This window comes from Brassica napus, chromosome C3 (genome assembly GCF_020379485.1).
Source record: "Brassica napus cultivar Da-Ae chromosome C3, Da-Ae, whole genome shotgun sequence".
Lineage (NCBI taxonomy): Eukaryota > Viridiplantae > Streptophyta > Magnoliopsida > Brassicales > Brassicaceae > Brassica > Brassica napus.
Window position 1 is genome coordinate 55,289,908 of NC_063446.1, and position 22,451 is coordinate 55,312,358.

General features: G+C 37.7%; 1 protein-coding gene and 1 pseudogene across 1 annotated transcript; one reads left to right on the plus strand and one right to left on the minus strand.

Annotated features, from left to right (window-relative positions):
- Positions 1 to 2,055: 2,055 nt before the first annotated feature.
- Positions 2,056 to 7,847, plus strand: LOC106359252 (annotated as a pseudogene).
- A 128-nt stretch (positions 7,848 to 7,975) lies between these two features.
- Positions 7,976 to 10,673, minus strand: LOC106361928 (aluminum-activated malate transporter 4). Its single transcript, XM_013801739.3, has 6 exons — positions 10,042 to 10,673; positions 9,700 to 9,837; positions 9,353 to 9,622; positions 9,152 to 9,288; positions 8,915 to 9,061; positions 7,976 to 8,837 (listed from the first exon to the last, which is right to left on the minus strand). Exons 1-6 carry the CDS (start codon positions 10,409 to 10,411, stop codon positions 8,160 to 8,162), a joined length of 1,740 nt encoding a protein of 579 aa, XP_013657193.1. The 5' UTR covers positions 10,412 to 10,673; the 3' UTR covers positions 7,976 to 8,159.
- Between the last annotated feature and the right edge of the window lie 11,778 nt (positions 10,674 to 22,451).

Sequence of the window (22,451 nt, forward strand, 5' to 3'; positions counted from 1 at the left end):
TTAAAGAGTAAATGATGACTGACTACACAAAGGAGTTATAAGTAAGAGCATTGATAGTAATGAGATTTGCTTATGCGCGCTAGCATTGGCCACAATTTCGTTTGTGTTCTCTTCCTATGTATATCATCTGAACTAAATATGTACATCAATTCATCTAATGATATGTCAAATGGTCTAGTGTCATGTCGTCTGTTTATTAGATCCACAATCTTCCGAGAGATGGATCATTTCCTTTCCAGTCTATTTCATTGCACATAGTTTATCCTCAGAAATGAAATACAATTTGCGGAAATCCTCGCTGTCAGCTTGCTCACACCATCGAAGATTCCATCGTCGAAGAAGAAGCCTTGTCCGTTAACACCACTAGGAGACACGATCTCTAAGTGTGGATTTGTCTCGAAGGTGGGAGCTTGTATCCCGAAATGAGCTCCTAACGAGTTAGTACTTTTCTCAAAAAAGTTTATGATATGTGTCTTTCTATTCTCAGGCTTTGATCCTTTTTATATCGAATCCAAAGATGTAGAGATTGTCAAGAGTAAATGATGTCTGACAACACAAAGGAGAATTGATAGAAAGGAGATTTTCTTATGCGCGCTAGCATTGGCCACAACTTCGTTTGTGTTCTCTTCCTATGTATATCATCTGAACTAAAGATGTACATCGATTTATCTAATGATATGTCAAATGGTCTAGTGTCATGTCGTTTGTTTATTAGATCTACAAATTGTTGAGGATCTCTATCTATTATAGTCTGATTAGAAACATCGAGTCCACAATGTTTGTAAATCATGAAATATGCTGAAGTCTTCTTTGAGATGATAAAGATAAGAAGAACCTTACGAAACAAAGTCTTTCTTTTGTATTAAATACAACCCATTTTGAACCCGTATGAGCATTTTGAATCTTGAAACCAACATCAGAACTGCATTTAAGCCATTCAATGGATGTTGGTAGCTAAAGAACTTTGGATCATGTTGGAAGTGTAGTTGACTATATTCCTTGTATACATCATCCATGATTCTCACATCTCTCCATTCCAAAGCATCTTTGATTGCCTTCACATCCTGAAAGATTGCCTTCACATCCTTTTTGAGTGATTCTAAGAGTGTTTAATCAATTCTTTTAGACAAAAAATAACATTTAACCTATGGTTTAATATCGCTACACTAAATGATCCAATTGAGTGAAAGTTAGATTTCAACAAACAGATATTAGACAACAAAACTTCAAACTGAATAGTATAACTTAAAAAAAAAGAATTAGGAAATTATTTCAAGAAGAAAACAAAACAAATATATTGATTGTCTATACAAATCAAACTACGCAGATGTCTACTTTGACGTTATGATAGATATCGCAGATCGGGGACACAATTCGATGGTAGTTTACAAGGAAAATAACGTCACGGAGGAGCATTTCTTTTTACCGTTAAGCGTTTTCTTCTCGGTAAGTTTTGGTTTAATTTCTTTCTTTTATATATAGTATAACCATATTTTATTTTGTTCTACTAGTTTAGAAGAATAACTAGAAATATAACATCAAAACCATGAGCAAAATTCAGAAATCTTTGCATTTCCATTTTCTCTAATTTCAACTTTGTTTCTTTGCTATCATTAACACCTCATAAACAATGTATAATTGAAGCTTAAATCGTTTAAAAATAGTTCAATAATCCAAGAGAAAAAGATACTGTATTGCTGCATAGACAATAAAAGTATTGAATTGTTAGTCCACCAGAAGCTCCCACCAAAACTCAAAAAATTGGCATCAAAATTGTTTTAAGTCATCCAATGGATGGTGGTTGGGAAAAAAACTTTGGATCATGTTGGAAGTGTAGTTGATAATCCTTAGCGCATTGTTTATGAGGGATTTCAATAGCTTTTTTAATCAATTCTTTTGAGACAAAAAGCAAAAAGAAAAAAGAAAATCCAAACTATGATTGAACATACACTGTGAGATCATCTAGGATCGGACGATGATCTGATCCTCGTAACCTCATATACTTTACAGCCGAACGAGGGAACTTCTCATGCTATTAGTGGGATTATACAGAGGATGAGCGGCGTTAGGGTTTCGGCGATTGGCGAAACTAGGGTTTCAGAGTCAGGAGATCGAGACGCGACCATGATGGATGTGGGAGAGAGAGCAAGACCACCAGGGGATCCACCAGACTGCGTGCCCTCGTATGCATCCAAGGTAGCGGGGACGAGCGAGGGAGGGATGCCGGTTCCGGAGAAACTGATCGATGATGACTTTATTACAGAGAGACTTCGAATGGAGTTCCCTAATGGAGAAGATGGTGAACCGTCTATCACGATTGAGACAGAGGTGTTGGAAGCGATGAATGGGATGTGGAAACAGTGCATGATCGTTAGGGTTCTGGGAAGGAGTGTTGCGATATCTGCCTTGAGTAGGAAGTTACGGGAGTTATGGAATCCGAAGGGAGTAATGTACGTCATGGACTTGCCCCGGCAGTTTTTCATGGTCCGTTTCAAAAAGGAGGATGAATATATGGCGGCGCTGACAGGAGGCCCATGGAGAGTCTTCGGTAGTTATCTCATGGTGAGGGCTTGGTCACCAGAATTTGATCCTTTAAGAGATGACATTGCTACAACGCCGGTCTGGGTTAGACTAACAAATATCCTAGTGAACTTCTATCACCGGTCAATCCTGATGGGGATTGCTAAGGGTTTGGGGAAGCCAGTTCGGGTATACATAACCACGCTGAACTTTGAGAGAGCAAGGTTTGCAAGAATTTGTGTCGAAGTCAACTTAGCAAAGCCATTGAAAGGGACAGTGCTAATTAATGGTGAGAGATACTTTGTAGCGTATGAAGGGCTATCTGAAATTTGTTCTAAATGTGGAATATACGGACATCTAGTCCATGGGTGTCCAAAAACTATTGCGGAGAGAGTGGCTAATATGGCATTACAGACGGAGACGTCAGTACTCCCTACATCGGTACCTAAACAAATCTCTCCGCAGGAGGATGAGTTTACTCAAGTAAAGGGAGTGAGAAGAGGAACGCAAGTGTCGAGGCAGGTGGGTATTGCGATAAGAGAACCAGGTGAGGTAACTAAGCAGAGTCGTCATGAGACCTCTATTATCAAGGAGACCGCGAATATTGCACTATCGAACAAGTATAGCAGCCTTGAGATGACTATGAATGTGGATGGAACAAAGGAGGATATGGTTACTGGTGAAGAGAATAAGGAGAATCAGGACATGAATATTCAGAACAGGAAAGGTAAAGGTTTCTCGCAAGTGAAAGAAGGTTTGATCTTTAGCGGGAAAGCTAGTACTTCAACTAGTTCACAAGGAGCGCATAAGGAGAAGTGGGCCGCTAACAGAAAATTGATTGAGGGTAGTAGAGGAAAGCCCAAGAAAGTGAATAATAGGCCTGTTCGAGGGCTGGTGTTTGGGCCGACAAAGGGAGAAATTAGCCTATCAGAATCTGGAAAGAGACTGAGAGTGGAAAATACTACAACAGGGAGAGCTGGTGGTGTGTTCAAAAATAGCGTGGAGAATGGTCAAACTAGATCTAAAACTCTGCTACTGCGTGATGAAGAGGTGGATAACCCCATGGAGAGTACGATCAGCGTGGCGGAACAAAAAATGGCTGATACACAGACAAACCTGCAAGGAGATGGAGGGATCTTGTCTCTTGCATAACAGGGGGCCCCGGTAATTCGTATATACCTTGACATATTGATGATGATGAATTGCTTATTCTGGAATTGCCGGGGGGCAAATAAACCCAATTTCAGACGCTCGATTTGGTACATTTTGAAGAAGTTTAATACCGACGTCCTGGCGCTATTCGAAACTCATGCGGGTGGAGAAAAAGCGAGAAAGATATGTCAGAATTTGGGATTTGATCATTCTTTTCGGGTTGATGCCACTGGTCAAAGTGGTGGAATTTGGCTATTGTGGAGAGATCAGGCGGGAGCTCTTACGGTATTGGAATCGTCGGATCAGTTTGTTCACGCCAGGGTGGTGATTGGGACGGAGAGCATTCAGCTCCTCGCTGTTTACGCTGCTCCTACAGTAAGTCGTCGCAGTGGGCTTTGGGGGCAGCTTAAAAGAGTATTGGAGAATATTGATGAACCGGTGTTGGTTGGTGGAGACTTTAACACTATCTTGAGATTGGATGAAAGAACTGGAGGTAATGGTAGGCTTTCACCAGATTCTCTGGCATTTGGGGAATGGATTAATGAGCTTGCATTGGTGGACATGAGATTTAAGGGGAATAAATTCACATGGAAAAGAGGGAAGGAGACGCAGAACTTTGTGGCGAAGCGTTTGGATAGGGTCTTATGTAACGCCCATGCACGAGTAAGGTGGCAGGAGGCAGCGGTTTCACATCTCCCGTTCCTGGCATCAGACCACACACCACTCTACCTGCAATTAGAACCTGAGCAGAGGGGGAACCCGAAGAGGCGACCGTTTAGGTTTGAAGCCGCGTGGCTCAAGCATGAAGGCTTTGAAGAGATACTCTCGACATCTTGGAATGGTGAACTGAGTACCCCGGAGGGATTGGTATCTCTAAAATCCAAACTTAAAAAATGGAATAAGGAGATATTTGGAGATGTTATTCAACGAAAAGAAAAGCTTTTAGGAGATATTAAAGAGATTCAGGAGCAGTTGGAGAGAAACCCATGTGATGATTTACTTTTGAAGGAGGCGGTACTGCAGAAAGAGTTTGATGTGGTCCTCGAGCAAGAGGAGGTTTTGTGGTATCAAAAATCGCGTGAAAAATGGATAGTCCTGGGCGACAAGAACACAAAGTATTATCACACAACTACAATAGTACGGCGGAAGAGAAATAAGATAGAGATGCTAAAGGATGAGGATGGCCGCTGGGTGGATCAGTCCGAGGAACTGGAAAAGCTAGCTACAAAATATTATAAGAGACTGTATTCGACTGAGGATCTCAACCTTGTTACAGAGAAGCTCCCTCAGCAAGGCTTCACTGATTTTACACGGGAGGAGTTGGTGAGTTTAAATAAACAGTTCTCGGGAGTAGATGTGGAGAGGTCTGTGAGATCGATGGGTAAATACAAGGCCCAGGGCCGGATGGCTACCAACCTATCTTTTACCAAGAATCCTGGGACGTGGTGGGTGAGTCTGTGACTAGATTTGGGCTGAAGTTTTTTGAAACGGGAGTTCTCGCAGAAGGCATGAATGATGCCATGCTGGTTCTTATACCGAAGGTCCTCAAGCCAGAAAAAAATATGCAATTCCGACCTATAAGCTTATGCAATGTTCTTTTCAAGATCATAACAAAGATGATGGTGCTGAGACTGAAACATCTGATGCCTAAACTTATAGGACCTGCGCAAGTAAGCTTTATTCCTGGTCGTCTGAGTCAGGATAATATTGTTATCGTCCAGGAAACAGTTCACTCAATGAGGAGGAAGAAAGGGCGAAGAGGCTGGATGCTTCTTAAATTGGATCTTGAGAAGGCTTATGACAGAATCAGGTGGGATTTCTTGGAAGATACACTCAATGTAGCACACCTACCTCAGATTTGGATTAAATGGATCATGGAATGTGTTACGAATCCTGGAATGAGCCTGTTGTGGAATGGAGAAAGGACAGAATAATTTACGCCTCAGCGTGGACTCCGACAAGGTGATCCCCTATCCCCATACCTATTTGTGTTATGCATGGAGAGACTGTGCCATCAGATTGAGTTCGCAGTAGCTAATACGGAGTGGAAGCCGATCAGATTATCTAGGGGTGGACCATCTTTATCTCATGTTTGTTTCGCAGATGATCTGATCCTATTTGCAGAGGCTTCGATAGCGCAGATTCGAGTAATACGCAAGGTCCTAGAGAGGTTTTGTGGGGCTTCGGGGCAGAAAGTTAATCTGGAAAAATCTGTAATCTTTTTCTCTGAGAATATTCACCGGGATCTAGCTAATTCGATAAGTAATGAGAGTGGTATCAAAGGAACGAAGGAATTGGGTAAGTACCTTGGTATGCCAGTTCTCCAGAAAAGAATTAATAAGGAGACGTTTGGGGAAGTGATTGAGAAGGTTTCATCTAAGCTCGCTGGATGGAAGAGTAGATTTTTGAGTTTGGCAGGAAGGATAACGCTCACCAAATCTGTTCTCACATCTATTCCGGTTCATACGATGAGCACTATATCACTGCCGATATCAACTTTAAACCAACTGGATAAGATCGCTAGAGGCTTTATATGGGGAAGTAGTGAAGGGAACAGAAAGCAACACTTGGTGTCTTGGGACGTAATTTGTAAGCCTAAAAGAGAAGGGGGACTTGGCATTAGGTTGGCAAAGGAGATGAATATTGCTTTATTAGCAAAACTTGGATGGAGATTGTTGAATATGGAGGATGCTTTGTGGGTCAAGATCCTGAGGAAAAAATTTAGAGTAGGTGAGTTATATGATCCAACATGGCTGATAGTTCAGGGGACTTGGTCACCGACTTGGAGAAGCATAGCGGTGGGTATCAGAGATGTGATTGTTCCGGGGACGCGTTGGATCTTAGGGAATGGTCGCAGGGTCCGGTTTTGGAAAGACAAATGGTTGTTAGACGAACCTCTACAGAACTTGAGTATGGTGCACATACCGGAGCTGATACTAGAGGCAAGGGCTCGGGATTTATGGCAGAATGGAACTGGCTGGTTAACTCAAGTTATCGAACCATATACATCAATACAGGACCGGTTAAGATTGGCTGCAATGGTTATTGATGATGTTACTGGGGCCCGTGATAGAATGTCGTGGGGGGAGAGTAAGGATGGACTGTTCTCGGTTAAGTCTGCATATGCATTTTTGACTAGAGATAGAGTACCAAGACCGAATATGGAAGCTCTGTATAATCGCGTGTGGCGCCTAGTGGCTCTTGAACGAGTCCGTGTCTTCCTATGGTTGGTGTCTCATCAGGTTATCATGACAAATATGGAGAGGAAGCGTAGACACTTGAGCGATAATGGAGTGTGCAGTCTGTGTAAAAATGGAGATGAAACTATCCTCCATGTGCTTCGAGATTGCCCGGCAGCAGCAGGATTATGGACGAAAAGTGTTATGCCGAGTAGACAGCATCGCTTCTTCAGTCTACCTCTTCTAGAGTGGCTCTATGACAATCTTGCGAGTGATAGGTCAGGAAATGGGAGCCAGTGGCCATCAATCTTTGCAGTTACGGTGTGGTGGTGTTGGAAATGGAGATGTGGGTATGTTTTCGGTGATATAGGGAAATGTCGAGATAAAGTGAAGTATGTTAGAGATAAAGCCCGAGAAGTGATGGACACGAACAAGATCCTAAGTAAGAGATCAGTTGCTGGGGATCGGGTAGAGAAGCAGATAGCATGGAAGTGTCCTGAGAGTGGCTGGTATAAATTAAATATGGATGGAGCAGCTCGAGGTAATCCTGGTCTGGCTACTGCGGGAGGGGTTGTGCGGGGCGAGTACGGGACGTGGGAAGGGGGCTTTGCGGTTAACATTGGCATTTGCTCTGCTCCGTTAGCAGAATTGTGGGGTGTGTACTATGGCCTGTGCATAGCATGGGATCGTGACATTCGGCAGCTGGAGGTTGAAGTAGATTCTGAAAGTGTGGTGGGCTTTTTTCAGACAGGGATTCATGATGCACATCCCTTGTCCTTCCTAGTACGTTTGTGCTATGGCTTTGTTTCAAAAGACTGGTTAGTCAAATTTTCTCACGTGTATAGGGAGGCTAATCGTCTAGCAGATGGATTAGCTAACTATGCGTTTTCTTTACCGTTTGGTTTACACTATTTTGAGTCGGCTCCAGAGCATGTTGCTCCTGTTTTGTTGGAGGATTGTAATGGGATGTCTAGAACTCGGCGGGTTTGCCTGTAGTTGTTGATTTATTTTGAAATAAAGTGTAGGGTTTGCCTGTAGTTGTTGATTTATTTTGAAATAAAGTGTAGGAGACTCATGTCTCCTGCCGTTTACCAAAAAAAAAAGATTGAACATACGCTAAATAATACAACTAAAAATGAAATTTGTATTTCACCAAACAAGCATGGACAACAAAATTTCAAGTTGACTTTTATAACTTTCCAAAAATGGAATTAGCAACTTATTTCAAGACAACAACAAAATAAATACATTAATTGTCTATACAAATCAAAACTATGCACCTCACCGTTAAACTACAAAGTGCTTCAGCTAATCGCTGGAGCTGAAGCAGCTCCTTATTCTTGTCCAATATCCAGCTTTAACTATGTTGTTCTTCTCTGTCTCAATAACTGGCTCTTTGAAATCGGCTTTAGTGCTAAGCTCCTCAAATGCGTTAACCACATTTTGTAGCCTTGCAACAAACTCGATAAGAAGAGACGCAAATGTGGCTAGCGACAAGGAACTCGCGCTCTCATACACTTTGGATTCTATCTCATTGATCATAGACCCGCCTATGAATGAGACGCTGGGCCAGTGTTCTCGGTTCCTAAACATCATACTCTCCGTTGACATGCAAAGCTGAGAATCATTACCAGGCTGTGGACTCTGATGGTGATGATGGTTGTGGTTAGTGTCCCAAATCTGGCTGAGGGATTGGATCACTTTGGTCTCGTCGTCTTTGGCTTCGTGATAGTTTTGCTGCGCTTGTTCAGCATCAGCTTTCTCTTTCATAGCAGCCCAGCTTTCCGAGTTGACGAGAAGGAAAGAGTTGCTGTCTATCTTCATCTGCAGTTCCTCTGCTGCTCGTTGAACTTCTTTCAGAATGTTTCCTGCGCTTAGCTTCTCCATCTTCTCCACTTTTTCTCCAAACAGCCTCAAGACTTTGGCTCCTTCGTTTCCAACTCTTTGAAGCTCCTGACGAAAAGCTTGTCTTTTCTCTGGTGCTGCCTGCAAAAATCACACACCCATTAATATCAAAATAGAAAAGTGGGTCTTGAGCATAGTCATGTCTTTCAAAAAGTTACCTGAATTTCTGAAAGAATGCAGCCATGCATAGCCATGACCATGAAGGCGCAATGCCTTACGGCACCACTAAGTTTGACATAGTTTGCCCACGGATGATGGAAAGTCCTGTAAGGTCCATGTGGAGGCTCCCATACTGCAAAATCAAGCTGCAAAACATAAAATAAAAAAGTACCTTTTTAATAATCAAAGTTCTTTTAAAAGTTATCTAACAAAGTAACTCTACGGAAAACACACACCAGAGAATCTTCTTGGCTGGTAGATTGGACTACGGACCTGTATCCACTGTATAAAGGGTCATCCGAAGCTTGGTACGTGAGAATCTTCGAGGGAATCCTCTCGTATTCAACACATTGCAAGTAGCCATTAACACATCCTGAAAGTTACAAACAAAATCAGCCAAAAAACAAGAGACACAGCCATTAAATGTAACTACCTACCTTCGAGAGAATTGGCCACACTCTTGAAATTCTTAACCACTAGTTTATGGAGGTCTTCTCCAGCCCAAATCGGGAGTATGAATATGTTCACACCCAAACAGATACTTGCACCAACAAGGATCAGCAAAAACCTGTAATAAGCAGTGCTGAAAAACTCTCTGGTGTTGTTTCCAGACACAAGAACGATGCAGAACGTCAACAGAAACACTCTGAATGCATACTCGTACGACTTCACGGCCGGGTAGAGTTTCAGATAACTCGCACAGAAACCTGACAGAAAAGCGTTACTAATACATAAAAAAAAAATAAGTCAAACTATAACATGGATTGAGAGAAACGGTACAAACCTGCAAGGAAGATACTGATGATAATGACTTCTTCCTCGAAGTCTCCGGCTAAGACAGAGAGTCTAGCTATCCCAAGAGCTAGTCCTCCAGCAGAGATTGTACCTATAGCTCTATTGAACCCTTTCACCAACGTTGCTCCTACAAAAAAAAACAGAGTATAAGCCAGAAGACAAGATCAGATCAGAGGTCAAGCAAAGCAGCAGACCTGATGTGAATAGAACTCTAATCATCCAAAACCCATTAACCAGAACAGATCAAAATGAGATTTTGAATGCTCAAAGCATAATAAAAATCCAAACTTTACGAAGATTCAATCGAACATCAAAGCCAATCAATCAGTACCTATGCTATATTCGAAGACGACGACGACGGTAAGAATAGCCCAAACAGCGTACTTGCTAGCGTCAGCGAGCGGCTCTTTGAGGTAAATAACAAAGGAACATAGCGCAAGAGCCATCCCCATCTTGACGGCGAAGTAAACTTTCCGGCGATCTGAACGACCCATCTCGTACAATTTAGCCGCGACGTCGTGTACAGCCATCCACGAGGCGATGATCCCGTCGGAGAAGAAGCGGAAACAGCGAAACTTTGATCGGCGATCATCGAGGAAGAGGCTGGAGTCGTTGAAGCCGCTGCCGAAATCTGAGCAGGGTTTACGAGGGAGAAAGGGTTCTCTGGTTTGGTCTCCGAACAGCTCCGCTTTGCTAGTCATTTTGATTGATTGATCTCTCTTCTTCTTCTTCGCAGATCACAAAGATGCAGAGCGATTATTACTGTCCTCATAAAAAGAATTATTAAACGATTTGAGTTCTTTTTGTATATAAGCACACACACATACACGAATGATTGATCGTTCACGTTGATTCTGATCTGATATAGAATTATTTTATTTGACTGGTGTTGCTATGGCTCCTGTGATGCGAAGCTCATGGTGATCTACGCAGGCACAAACAGTCCGGCCAATCAGCTATCCATTCGGCTCATTCGCTAATAATTTAAGCGAATAAAAGTTTACATTTATCTATACTTGATGTTTATCCTTTTCTATATGTATTTAGGATAATTAATATTTCATATTTCTATTAGGAATATGATTTTCTTTTCTCTTATAACGGTCTAAATAAGACGGTCTAATACTTGTATAAATACAGACCTCTGGTCATGAGTAATAATAAGCTTACACATCATCTCTTTTATAACACGTTATCAACACGATAGCCTCTAACCATAAGCCCCCACGAAATTCCTTAAACTCAGCCGAATATCACAAAACTCTAATTCCAGCAGAACTTCAAAGAGATCGTTCTCCCAAACCGTGAGGACCCAGACGACGAGTAATATATCAAATTGAAGCTCTCGCCGAGACGAATCAGATGCTGCAAACCGCTTGTCGATTCGATCACTGACGCGCCGTCACGCTCTGCTACATTAGCTCTTTCTAGACGTGATCAAGTAAACCAGACGTTCTCCTTCTTCTCTGTTCGTGATCCGACCAAGCAAGCAGCCCGTCCGCGACCCGGCTCGAAGAACGATCAGCTCGCGGCCTCCTTCTCTGTTTGGTGGTCCAAATCTACACTCCATAAGTTTCTAAAGGTAAAACTCGAAACTTAAAAGAACCTACACTGAATTTGGTTGATTGATAAAGATCTGAACCATTAAAATTTGAAGAACCCTAATCTAGGATAATAGAAACCCTAACATATGGAACTAAGTTTTGGTTAGATTGTTTTCCTGTTAAGTTGATAGATCAATGGCTGTTAGGGTTGCTAGAACATTGATTGATCAGTAAAGGCATTGAAACCCTAAATCTAAATTATATGATCCGTTTCCTTTATGATGTTTTGAAAATCTGAAATATCAAAAACCTAAATTGATCCGACTGTTTTGATTGATTGATTTTGATGTATCTGAGGTTTAGGTTACTAGATTAAAACCTTGAATTATCTTTGATGATTGTTTGAGTAAATAGAACTGTTTAGAATCGAATTTGATCTTAAAATTGTTAAATTGCTGAAAACCCTAATTTTCCTTTTTGCATAAATCGATTGATAAACAAGTTTCCATATTGTGATTAATTGTTTGAATATCGAATGAACTGATTAGGAAAATTGCTAGTTTTGATTAAAACCATAATCTGTCCAGAATTGTGAATTTCCTTTTTGCTAAAAATAGAAAATTTCATTTTTCCTAAAATTTCCTTTTGTACTTGCTGGAAAATTTCCTTTTACTGTTAGAATTGCTAGAGAATTGCTAAAATTGACTGATTGATCTGATTTAATTCTTTTGTAAAGCTTGATATTGATAAAATCAAACCGAAAAAATGGGCCTTGAAACCCTAATATGATCTGATGATACTTGCATTATTATTCTGATTGCTTGATCATACTAAATGTTTTAAGAAAAGTAAAACGTAAGAATTATTGACCTGGTCTCACATTGATTAAAAATCGGTCTGAATATGATTGTTGTTATGATTGATGCTTTGATTGCATTCAGATATAAAATCCGACCTCTAGGGTTGTTGCATCACAATTTTATAAGGCCGTGTGGCCTAAAGCATCATATAGACCTCGCATACTTGTTTTTCTCGCACCATGGTCGAGTAGTTAATTGTTTGGTCGAGAGACTTGTGAAACCGTATGCATTGATTTTATTGACTCGGTTGCATCTTGAACTGATTAATAATATGTTTCAGATGTCGAAATTTGAGCCTTCGGATTATGCTACCCTAAATCTCTCTGTAGATAATTATCTAGAATGGGTAATGAACACTTCAGTTGCCCTGAAGTCTAGAGAACTCGGGTAATGTATCATTGATGGCAATAATGCAATTGAAAGTGAAAAGCATAGAGTCATAACAATTATGCGCTATCATCTCACTGAGGATCTGAGAGATCAATACTTAAATATTGAGGATCCTTGTGACCTTTGGACAAAACTAAATTCCAGATACTCAATGGCATTATGGCGAAAAGCCATGAATGAATGGAAGATTCTCAGGTTCCAGGATTTTGAATCCGTGGACGAATATAATCCTGTTCTGATGAAAATCGCCTATAGTCTTGAACTATGTGGTGAAGTGGTAACAAATGAGGATTTACTATATAAAACCTATTCCACATTCCATCCAAAGGATCTGTTGTTATCACATAAGGCTAAGGGTTTCACCACCTATAATGACCTATTGTCATGTCTATTGGCGACTGAGCAAAGAGAGCAGAAAGTTATAGATACCATTAGCAGATTTGAAAAACTTCAGAAAAGATACATTGAGCAACGAAACAGTGAGATGAGACCTCCTGAAGCCAATGAGGCTAAAAATGATAAGGAGGAATCCAAGGAAGCCGTGTGGAAATATATGGATTGTGAGGCCGGCTTATACATTGACTAAAGAAACAAGATTTCGACATTCTGATTTTATGTTTTATGTTTTGCTTTGATTTGCTTGTCATTTACAATTTTATAGCAATAATAAGAGTTGTTTTTAGTTATCATGTTTGATTTGCTTGATGATTTCTTGATTGATAAATGACAATGAAAACTTAATAAAAAGATAGTCAGTCTATTATAGATCACGGCATTGCCTAAAGGGGCACGAATTTATTCACCCAATAAAAGACCCATTGAGTTATAAAGACTTGAGCATGAATGGTTTCCACATTGAACCAATAGGCAAAGGAAACAAAAGTTCCTTTCAGATTATAATAAAATCGCCTAAGGCCTTATAAGAAAGTGGTCAAGACTATACCTACATACTCTACTGATCTAGACTATGCCAAGGATCAGTATGATAAAGGCAAAAGCCATGGTAGCCTGTATACCCACGAAATTTTATACACTTTATGGCATGACTGAATTAGTCATCCAGGTCTTTAAAAATTGATGCACATATTGCAAAAGGCACAAAGAGTTATCCCATAAATTCTCACGTTGTGTAACATGTACACAAGGGAAACTAATTAGGCTTTATTGTCCCAAGTACCACGTGATTATAGTATGTCCATGAGGGGGGAGTGAGGACAAACTGTGATCCATGAACATATTACAAATTCGGGTGACATTGGTCTATGACCATAGTAAGACTTAGCCGAATTCTTTATACTACAAAGGCCACTACCTAATGCTTGGGGACACAAGGATTTACATGTGTAAGGTTAATATGCATCAGGCCATATAAGTGAGCATAGATAATCCCATCTCAGAATGAATACGGGTCATAAACCAGACATATACCATCCTAAGAGATTTTGAATAAACCACCACATACATATGTGCCGTCTAGGATGGAACCTCAGAAGAGGATGAGAAAAAGATTGGGAATATATGTTGGATAGGAACATGTCTTTCTCCCACGTTTTTTAAGAGACCTTGTGCCAAATATGGGTGATCAAATTATGGCCAGGTACACGGATCGCATGACTGATGAATCCGACTATCCAACATCAGGAGGAGAAAGAAATAAGCTGGTAAAAGAGAATAAGAGAAATAGAATGGTATTTACCATCATTGTCTTGGCAAGATCCTCGGACTAGAAAATATGATTTAAGACGTCCAAAGAATGTGATCAAATGATACAAAAGCTAGCAGAACTAGATGCCAGATACATTGACCCGAAAAGAAAAGAATGAATAAGTCATACCAGCTTAGCACCACAAATTTGATGTCCTAAGAGACACAATCAAGTTGCTACATTTCCTATACAAGATAGACCAATAAGTTCCAAAAGATAAGAAACCTCGGAAAGAAATGAAAGGTGCATAGAATGATACAAATCCGAGTTCAAAGGAAACCAGTCCAGATAGAGAGATAAGGCTGGCCAGCTAAACATCTAAGGTACCAAACCATGTAGTTTGGGACGCCAAACTTCAAGGTAGTAAAGGTCCTGGATAATAAGATCTCAAATCTATTAGATCATGTCTGGAATACTATGGAACTACATAAGAGTGTTAACACCAATTATGTATTTACATATAAGAGAGCTCATAAAAGAAAGTAGCACTTGAGTTTAAAGATATAAAGCGAGGATCATGAACCCACGTAAGAGTACTCATAAAGAATAAAGATCAGATTAAAAGAAAACGTGAGGTTTAAAAAGTTTAAAGAAGAGATGGGCGTATTGACCAAATATATAGAAACACAATCTGATGATATATACCAGTGGATAAATGGGTCTTGTGAGGGAAATAAAATCGTGAGATGTGGAACGTGACCAAGTAGTCAAGAGGTCGTTCACATTACTACTTACAGCATTCAAAGAATGGTTTGTTAAACAAGGATACTCATAGAGACCAAAAGAACAGATTATAAGGAAATATGCTCCTATGTGGTAGATGCTACTACACAAACTCGAAATTGATGAAGTCTGGAAACAAAAGAAATAATGATGTAGTAAGCAGTATATTGATCACTGGATAAAAAAAATAAAGGTACTAGAAAGATGAGAAAAGAAGTTCTCAAAGAACAGCATTGTTCCTAAGCTGTTCATGGACTGAAGCAAAAGCAGCTGCATTGAATATGATAAGACTAAGTAAAACTTAGTGAAGGAGTTTGATAAAGAACAATCCAAATCAGTCCATATATTCTTATAAAAGAAATCCCTTGTGTTTATAATAAATCAGCACTGCAAGTAGGTCATGAGATGCCATCAAAGAAAGTGTGGACTGCGATGTTTTTCAAGTAATAAGATTATAGTATGGGACTGCAATGTAAGCACAAGCCATTATGTTTATATCAGTGGATAAAAGGAAACCATAATGGTCCAAGAGAGTGACCAGAATTATGTCTGGTCGAGGTCAAATGGATATGGCATTGCTGAAGGCAAGAAAGATCGATAACCATGTATAAAGGTCTTTAAGTGTATTTGACTGCAGATCCATAGTTTGATGAGATTATAAAACTCATTGCAGCAATGATTATTAATGATATGACCTTAGACACTCATGGGGTATGGACGAGTATAGACAAGGTCTATAACTCAACATGGATCGACCAATGAAGAAAGATCGGCTATAATGGATAAGCCATTAGCACATACGGGGGATGTATGTCCGAATGGACGAAGGCATGTCCGTGAGAAACCAAGTGATTCGTATGTGTTTAGGTCGATGACTCAATATATATTAAAGTGTCCACGGTATGGCCATGTGACTAGAGGATCCGTGGGACATGAGAGGATTTGCGAGTAAAGTTTGATCGCAGATTAGAGGTCCATCCGAGTACTGGTCGAGTGCCATCCGTCCGACCAGGACATAGAGTGGTCAGCTGCAAAGATGCACGTCTTAACCATGTCTTAATGAAGTTCCAGAAGATATGAGAGTTACAAGATAACGCAACTTACAATTCAGCAAGAGCTATTCCTACATCAACGTTCAAGAAACTCAAAGGGCTACAAGTTCAGTCATATGATATGTCAGCCGACTTCTTCACCATGTCTACACCAACCACACGTCCATGAAATTTATCTATCAGTTTGGGACGTGCCAATTAAAGGACCAGTTCAAGACTTGGCACCCATGAAGCTAAACTATCAAATTGTCCATGCGCCAACTTGAAGAACATACACGGGGGTACAAGTCAGGGGGAATTCATGTGTTGTACTCTTTTTCCTTATCCATGGTTTTGTCCCACAGGGTTTTCGTGGAAAGGTTTTAATGAGGTAACATTAAGCATGTTACAAGCTCTGAACCGGATGTTTCGATCAAGGGAGAGTGTTATAAACCAAGTGGTGATCGACCCATATCAGGTCCAAACCGTCCGGCCCATTCGCTAATGACTTAGGCGAATGAGAATTTACATTTATCTATATTTGATGTTTATCCTTTTCTATATGTATTTAGGATAAATACTATTTTCTATTCCTATTAGAAATAAGATTTTCTTCTCTCTTACGACGGTCTAATACTTATATAAATATAGACATATCGTAATGACTAATAATAACCTTGCACAACGTCTCTTTTATAACAAATAATTACATGCATCTCGTACTTCTCAGTTTTAACGTTGCATTGCATTTGCACGCGCCATGTTTTTTTATATTTTAGTATCATCATTTTTCTTTGACAAAGGGTGATTATTTATGCTCATATCTTTCCTTCACCATATTCTAAAAGGAAACAAATTAATCACTTTTGGGAGTTATTCATAATGTCTATCATACTCTCAACTATATGATATACACAATCTATTAATTTATCGATTACAGAAATAAAATCTTTATTCTTGCTTTACAGTTTTGCTCAGCTATTAAGAGAAAATTGGTTGTCTAAGTTCTTTATCTATACACAGAAACAAATAATTTATACACAACATCTGAACTTTTAGACCCAAAAAAAAAATTATACACAACATAATACAGTACTTTCTGAATATACACAATGGTCAACGGTCATAAGACATAACTTAAATAAAGCTAAAATAACCAAGCAACAGAGTTTCACAAAGTTCTTAACTTAGTATTACATTTTGAAAGTACTTATTTTTAAGAAAGGGTGGAGACTAGAAAGACAAGGAACAGAACACTAAAACAGAGGCATGCCATTTTTGGGAGATTTAATAGGTCACTACATGGGGACAAGCTGCCAATATATCATATAGTTGAGAATGTGATAGACTTTTTTCTTTAATAAGTGTGGTCCAAATTCCGAAATGTGTTGTGTATAATTTAATTATTAGTTGCTTATTGTTAAAAGAAAATATTGTTGGCCGCTGGTTGGTCCGACACCCTGCATCAAGAAGATATTTTATAACTTGGAATATGAAATTTTTTACTCAGAAACTTCGAAACTTCAAATTTGAAGTATTGAGAAGTGAAATTCTATATTTGAAGTTTTACTACTCAAAACTTCAAATTTGAAATTTTATATTTTTGTTTGCATTTTGACCTCTACAATTACACTTCACAATTAATATCATCGATAGAATTTAAGTCTTTTAGCAATATTTTTTTTCTCTTTTACTTTATTTTTCATATCTAATGTATTTACAAGTATTAATATCACCCGTATTCAATAATTTTTAGCTTGTAATCTATAAATTAAAAATAAAGAGAGTCATTTTACTTCAGAATGCACTAGATGCTAGTAAAATTTTTATGAATTTAAATGAATTATGACAAATATAAAATCATAATATAAAATACAAATAGTTTTGAAGTTAATTTTTAAAGTTTGCTTTTGGAGAACAATACTTTTAAATTTCAAATATAGAGTTTTAGAAACTTTAAAATAGAATGTCTTTTTGGAGATGCTCTGTATATTAATTTAGAGTCTTATTTTTTATCTACTGTTGACAAGTCATAATAAGTCCACTTAATTAATGGGGGAGATTGGTTGGGTTTCATCTACTTTAACTTTATCTACTTTTAAATCACTAAACTTTACCAATCATGTTGTACCTTTATTTTTAATAGTTAAAACCTAAATCAAATTTCTATAAATTTTTACCAATCATGCTTTAACTTTATTTTTAAAGCCACAGCAAAAAAACTAAAGCAATTTTTTTTTAATGTATTTTAGGTAAAAAACCTAAAGCTTTCTTTTATAGGCTGTAGAATCTGTGAAATAAAAAAAACTATCTATAATATCAAATAAATGAGATAATCATAATTAAAAACATCTATAAATATTTAATTCAATTTTGGGTGTTGTAAAAATTATTGAAATATTTTAAATAAAATATATATTATTTACATATCACATTTTAAATACCAATAAACTTTGAGAATTTATAAAAAATATTAATATAAATTATTTCATTGATAAAATAATAATTATTTTATATATACATTACATATTTCACATATTTTATTTTAAAATATCTACAACCACAACTACAATAAATTTAGTTACAGCAAAAGTCTTTGCAAAAAAATCTACAGTAACAACTTTACAACTACAACCAATTTAAATACAGCTAAACCTTTACAGCTAAATTTTTAGAGCCACAGTTAAACCAATCATCACCAATAACTTAGTGCGTACTTAGTGCGTCATACTTGATATTTTTTTACATCAACATAACCAAACTCTTCTAAGATTCTGCAAACCATAACGGTAACTCTACATCCATATGAACGACAAACAACGATTTCTGCCTAACACTCCATGTAAGACTCTCCGCCCTTGTATTATGCGTCCAGGGTAAATGAATGAGCTCTGAATGATTGAAACTTATTTTTAGTATCTTGATATCTTCCAAATAACTTGCAGAAGCAGATAATTCTTCTGGTTCCGAAACCATCTTCACCAATTGAGAACAATCTGTTGCAAACTTAACGTGATACTGTCTTAAGTTCCTCGTACTTGATTATTTACATGAAATCTCAATAATCAATAAATATATTAATAATATGTTAATTTTAACTATAAATTTAAATTTTCTTTTTAGTTATAACAAAATCTGTTGAGGAAAAAATCTAACAAAACCCTACCAAACTTTTTAAATATTTATTTATAAAATTTCATTGATTAATTTCAAAATTAGTAATATAATATTACTCTAATTAATGTTAATTAAATTTAATCACAAATCAAAAGAAAATAAAAATTATATGCTATTTTTATAAATTTCGTCATTATAATCTATATTATATTAAAATAAAGGTGATGTATGAATTAAATATGACAAAATTATATTAAATTGGTAGATTAACCAGTTATTTTAAAATGCTTTCATTTAAACAAATTATCAATCATCATTAAAATAGGTTTAATTTATAAACTATGTAATATTTTATAACTAAACAAATAGCATTTTTATTATATAACTAAATAAAATTTTAAAATGCATTTTATGCAATAAAAATTAATAACAAGGTATAATGTATTAAATATTATTACTAAATGTTAATAATGTCGATTAAGAAACCTATAAATAAGATTATAAAGTTACGCAATATATAAAACTAAAATGTGACAATATATTTTTATAATAATATCAAAGTTATATATTTTTGAAATAAAAAAACATTGGTTCGGGTCAAACTCTAGTATAGATATAAATCACACATGAGACACATAACAAGTGCCCCTCATATACTACTGCCCCTGGACAATCTCGAGACTTATTTGTAGAAGAATCGACACAAAGGTCGCGTGGTGGTAGGCCATTAAAGCCTTCTCAAAGACTGAAAGACATGGAATGGTTCACAGTTCCAGTCAAGGGAAGACGGAGTAGAGGTGAAGCCCCTTATCACTAACTTCACAACAATATCGTGCTAGTGTCGACTTTACACTACGGGATTGCTTTCTTGTTTCTCAAGAATTAAACTCTTATGTATGATGGTTTTATTTTGAACTCTTAGAGCATGATTAACCCCGATCCGTTAGCCGGGGTTCTTAACTTATGGTTTGACATTTTTTTTATTTTTTTTTACACTTTTCGGCTAAGAAACGGCTCTTAGAGCATGTTTAATGGGAGGTTCTTAGGGTGGACTTCGTAGTGGAATATAAGAGACCGGGGTTAATCATGCTCTTAGAGCATGATTAACCTGGGGTTCTTAGGATGAGGTTCTTATCGGAAGTTAAAAAACTGTTTCTTAACTTTTAGCTAAAAAAGTTAAGAACCGGTTCTTAAATAAGGACTTTAAAAACCGGTTCTTAAATAAGGACTTTAAGAACCGGTTCTTAAATAAGGACTTTAAGAACCGGTTCTTAAATAAGGTATTTAAGAACCGGTTCTTAACTTTTTTAGTTAAAAGTTAAAAAACAGTTTCTTAACTTCCGCTAAGAACCCCACTCTAAGAACTACAGGTTAATCATTGTCTTATATCTCTTATTTAAGAGACGATTCTTAGCTTTTCTTAGTTAAAATCTAAAAAAAGTTAAGAACCGTTTCTTAGCCAAAGCTAAGAACCCCAGTTAAGAGACTGAGGTTAATCATGGTTTAAGTCCCTATGACCTTATATCTGTAACTTTTCTACCATTTTAATTAAAAGCCTTTCATCGAAAAAAAAAAAATGACAGGTTTTATTTGCTTTAAAGTATGGTGATCTTTAACATGTCTCCACCTCCGACCAGGGAATCCGCAAGAAGCGAGGCCAAAATGGTTATCTTCACCCCCATGGACGATCTTTTCAAGAAAACAGGTCTGCACCCTAAAAAAATCGATATCCTCATTGTTAACTGCTCACTATTCTCACCAACGCCATCTCTCTCCTCCAACAAGTACAAGCTCGAGTAACATCAAAAGCTTGAACCTCTCCGGGATGCGCTTGCCTTATCTATGTCGATGTAGCCCCTGACTTGTTACAAGTCTACCCTAACTCCAACGCATTGATAGTTAACTAATGACTATCAGGGAAAGAGAGAGCTATGTTGCTCCTAAATTGTCTCTTCCGCATGGGGGCTGCCACCATTCTTCCGCAGATCCGACAGGTGGAGCTAAGTACAAGCTATGCCACCTTGTCAGGACACGCCTGTTTGCCGAAGACAAGTTGTACTATTGTGGTTACAAGAAGGATCGGAAGACAACGATGGTCACGTCAGAAATAATTTGTCTAAAGATCTAATGGCTATCCATAACGAGAGAGTTACGAGAGGCATGTTCCTTTCAATAAGGTTAGATATGGACAAAGCCGAAAGAGACGACACAATAGCAAAAATGTTCATATCTGCGTAACATATATATCTCTAGTACTGTTTTTCATTTAGAGTGTGGTTCTTCTAGTTTCTTTTCAGGTTCTCGCCACGTATCAAATACTGATATCATATTTTTTTATTTTTAGACTTTTGGAATGACATTCTTATTTCTTTATTTTTAGAATATTGGAATGGCATTCATATTCTAAACGTTGCCCTTGAATCTGCTTATTTGAGTTTGAGTTTGAGTTTAATCAATAAAGAATCTAAACGGAAACTCTGATGACAACCTTAAAGTGAATAGTTTCTTTACCTTATTTGGTCTCTATCTCTTTTGCCCTAACATATATGTAAATGGGTACACGAACACCACAGACTAAACGAGTTAAATTCTACACTACATATATTCTCCAGCACAGCTTCTCTCAACATCACACACATCTGACTTTGCTCAGATTCTCAAGTGCTTGTCCGAGCTATCTCATCAAATCAAAGAAGGACAGAGCTCTTTGGGGTTCTTTCAGATACTGATTTGCTTATCTCTTCTTCCTTTGTTTCATACAATTTTTCTTTCATCAGTCGGTTTATAATGGGCCAACAGATTCTCTTGCAAAGGCCTGCTGATGTACTAGACTCTCTCCTCTAGGCTCTTCTTCTAATCAGGCACCTTTTGATGAAAAGTATTTGTTGACCAAAAAAAGGGTTCTCCAGCACATTCATACATTCAAAGTTAAACTCCAAATAAGAAACAAAAAAAGGAAGTGAAGTGAAGAACTTCCAGTCGTCTCTCGGCCTACTTCAACTCTTTATGTGTCTATAAAGTTTCGTACCTTTGACCATAGTGCATTTTTTTTTCCTGGAAATTAACATTTTGATAATAACTTTAACGACCTAAATCATTTCTTTATAGTGGAGATTCGAAACCAGTTACAAAGACATAACTTCACCAGAAGAAAGTTTTAAATAATCAATGAACTATTAGCCCTAAATCACCCATTTAATTATCAAAATTGTTGGCTGAAAAAGTAAAAAATTAAAAATTCAGCAGGTTCTTGACTTTGGTCTTAGGCTCTTAGACTCAAATTTGCTCTTTGGCCGACTGGACTAGTATGAGCTTGTTGTATCAACTTTACATTACCTAGTAATGAAATTTACATTTGTAACAAAAAAAAA

Coding starts and splice junctions, on each gene's coding strand:
- LOC106361928 (XM_013801739.3), bottom strand. CDS start 10,411: ATGACTAGCAAAGCGGAGCTGTTCGGAGACCAAACCAGAGAACCCTTT. Junction 9,623..9,699: donor CATCAGTATCTTCCTTGCAG/GTTTGTACCGTT, acceptor CTTTTCTGTCAG/GTTTCTGTGCGAGTTATCTG. Junction 9,062..9,151: donor CCAGCCAAGAAGATTCTCTG/GTGTGTGTTTTC, acceptor TATGTTTTGCAG/CTTGATTTTGCAGTATGGGA.